This window comes from Suricata suricatta, chromosome X (assembly GCF_006229205.1).
Source record: "Suricata suricatta isolate VVHF042 chromosome X, meerkat_22Aug2017_6uvM2_HiC, whole genome shotgun sequence".
In the NCBI taxonomy this organism is placed as follows: Eukaryota; Metazoa; Chordata; class Mammalia; order Carnivora; family Herpestidae; genus Suricata; species Suricata suricatta.
In genome coordinates this window covers 57204069-57207132 of record NC_043717.1, presented here as the reverse complement: position 1 = coordinate 57207132, position 3064 = coordinate 57204069, and the positions used below count along the sequence as shown (strand labels likewise).

The 3064-nt window shown below is 41.2% G+C and overlaps 1 protein-coding gene across 1 annotated transcript; it reads right to left on the bottom strand.

Moving 5' to 3' along the window:
• Positions 1-837: 837 nt before the first annotated feature.
• Positions 838-1938, bottom strand: LOC115283927 (zinc finger protein 705F-like). The gene has a single exon (XM_029930421.1). The coding sequence runs from the start codon at positions 1735-1737 to the stop codon at positions 988-990; it is 750 nt and encodes a 249-aa protein (XP_029786281.1). The 5' UTR covers positions 1738-1938; the 3' UTR covers positions 838-987.
• Positions 1939-3064: the final 1126 nt, after the last annotated feature.

The window sequence follows — 3064 nt, the reverse complement described above, 5'->3', positions numbered from 1 at the left end:
TTAGAGCTGTGGCTGAAGGCACTTTCATGTTCATTCACTGTAATTAAAGTGAGTTCCCTCATGGTCTCTAAGATCAGATCTTGTAACAAAAGCTTTTCCACACAGATGACATGGATATGGTTCCTCTCCAGTGTGAGTTCCCTCATGGTCTCTAAGATCAGAGTTTGTAACAAAGGCTTTTCCACAGAGATGACATATATATTGTTCCTCCCCAGTGTGAGTTCCCTCATGGTCTCTTAGATCAGAGTTTGTAACAAAGGCTTTTCCACATAGATTACATATATATTGTTCCTCTCCAGTGTGAATTCTCTCATGTTCTCAAAGATAACAGCTTGTAACAAAGGCTTTTCCACATAGGTGACATGTATATGGTTTCTCTCCAGTGTGGATTCTCTCATGTTCTCGAAGATAACAGCTTGTAACAAAGGCTTTTCCACATAGGTGACATGTATATGGTTTCTCTCCACTGTGAGTTCTCTCATGTTCTCAAAGATTAGAACTCTGAACAAAGGCTTTTCCACATAGATGACATGTATATGGTTTCTCTCCAGTGTGAGTTCTCTCATGGTCTCTCAGATTAGAGCTTTGAATAAAGGCTTTTCCACGTAGATGACATGCATAGGGTCTTTCTCCAGTGTGAGTTCTCTCATGTTTTCGAAGACAAGAACTAGTAACAAAGGCTCTTCCACATATAGGACATTTATATGGTTTCTCTCCAGTATGAATTATTTCATGGTCTCTAAGACAAGAGCTTTGAACAAAGGCTTTTCCACATAGGTGACACTTATATGGTTTCCCTCCACTGTGAGTTCTCTCATGTTCTTGAAGATTAGAGCTTGTAACAAAAGCTTTTCCACACTGATGACATGTATATGGTTTCTCTCCAGTGTGAGTTCTTTCATGTTCTCGAAGATTAGATCTTGTAACGAAGCCTTTTCCACATAGATGGCATTTATATGGTTTCTCTCCAGTGTGAGTTCTCTCATGTCATTTAATGGAACTTCGAACAAAGTTTTTCCCACATAGACGACATTCATAAGGCTTCTCTCCAGTATGAATTCGCTTATGTCTAGTTAAAGATGAAAAATACCTGAAGCGCCTCCCACACTGAGTACAAGTAAACGGATTCTCTCCTGTGTGAGTTATTTTATGGGTACGAAGGTTGGCATTTCGAGTGAAGTGTTTTCCACATTCATTACATTTATAGGGTTTCCGTACAGGGTGATTTAAGACATGTTGAGTCAACGTGTAGGCGTGGGTGAAGATTTCATCATACCCACTATATAAACAGAGATCTTCTCCTGCGTAACATTTCTGTACTGTCCAGCAATTAGGTGGGTCCTTCGTGCAGATATCTTGCATAGGTATTATTTCTTCCTTGTTATGGTTGTTTTTCATGCCTGGACTCCAGCCTTGTGGAGGTCCTCTTTCTTCCCTCCACAGCTCCCCTCTTTGCTCCCACTGGGAGATCACATCTGATCTGAAGAAATGACACCCCACAGAGACCAGATGACTAATGTTCTCCAGCGTCACATCTCTGTACAGCGTTCTCTGAGTTGTGTCCATCAGGGCCCACTCTTCCTGGGTAAAGTCTACAGCTACATCTTTGAAGGTCACAGATTCTTGTGCTTTATAAGATATCAGGGCAGACAGGCCCTGTGGTTCGGTTTGGGGCTCCTGAGATGGCTCTTCCGAAGCATGGCCCCACAGTGATGTCTCCTGCAGTGAGCTCTCCATTCTTACCACCAATGATCACTGCGTCAATACTCTCTATGTTAATCCTGGATTTCTGCAGTTGCATCATCAAGGGTTCGGCCACCACGTCTTTTCCTCTGGATTTCCACTCACACAGATGCAAACCATATGCAGGGAAAGCTGGAACTGCCCGAAACAGTCACTGAGGGTAGGGAAGCAGCAGTCGGTTCCCTCCAACACTAAACACCCTGAAAAAGTCATTTTCATTTTTAAAGGGACAAATTTATTTCTGATGTTTTTTATCCCTTCAGAAATTAGAGAGACTTAAACATTTTCTACCACAAACACCTGTTTAAAATTACTTTTCACCTGAACCTTATATATTTATTGCTTTTTTCCAAATATGATTTCAATTCAACTTTCTGCTTTTGTTTTTTTCTTAACTGTCAGTATGTTGCAGGGTTCAAACTATAGGCTTTGGAGTCAAACAGACCTGAATTTGAATCTATGGTTGTGGTTGTATTTCCAAATTTATCTGGTCTATAGTTTCTTGCACTATATAATATATGTCAATGTTGTGTACTGTGGTAAGTCTCCTTAGTGAGGAGGGGTTGTGGGGAGATGACGATTGACACAACAACCTTCTCAAAGGCTGATGATGGCCAATGGAAATTAACGTCCCCAAAAGCTGATCGCTAATGGCAAACTTTATTGGAAACAGCATCTTATTTTATGCCCTCCTTGCAAGCATGGAGAGCACAGTAAATGTTACAGTAAATGTTTTAATCAGAACAGCTATTACAGATAAAGAAAGGACAGGCCCAGAAAATCCTGTCACTGTGTGTGAGTATATCTCTGGTGTCGTGGTTCTTGATGCACTTGACTGGTGACTAGGAAGTCTCTGTCCCACATGCCCTCTTGGGACTTCATCAACTTCCATGTTCCCAGCATTCTGAGAACAGAGGTAAGACAGAGACAGTTTCTCCTGTTTCCAAGTAATTCCCCCTTTTTATTTTTTGCACCACAAGGCTAACATAGTGGTTAATGTTGGAGGGTTGGCCACTCTTGGAGACAGCACAAGAGATAGCAGTAACCTATAATAAACAAGCACAACATTATGAGCAAGACAATGCTCAAACTGCTTAAGGAATGCTCTAAACTCTACCATTGCCCTCTGTGGTCCAGACCTTGAAGGCCCTCTACCAACTCAGAAGCCAATTTGTCATAAGGGATTAGGGATTTCTGTATTGAAGGTAGAAGTGACATCAGCTAATAATTGGTGAACGTCTAATGAAGGGTTACCATGAAAGTTTTGTAAATGTTGGATGGAGGCCCATGTATATTTAGTATCGTTATATTTATGGGGAGT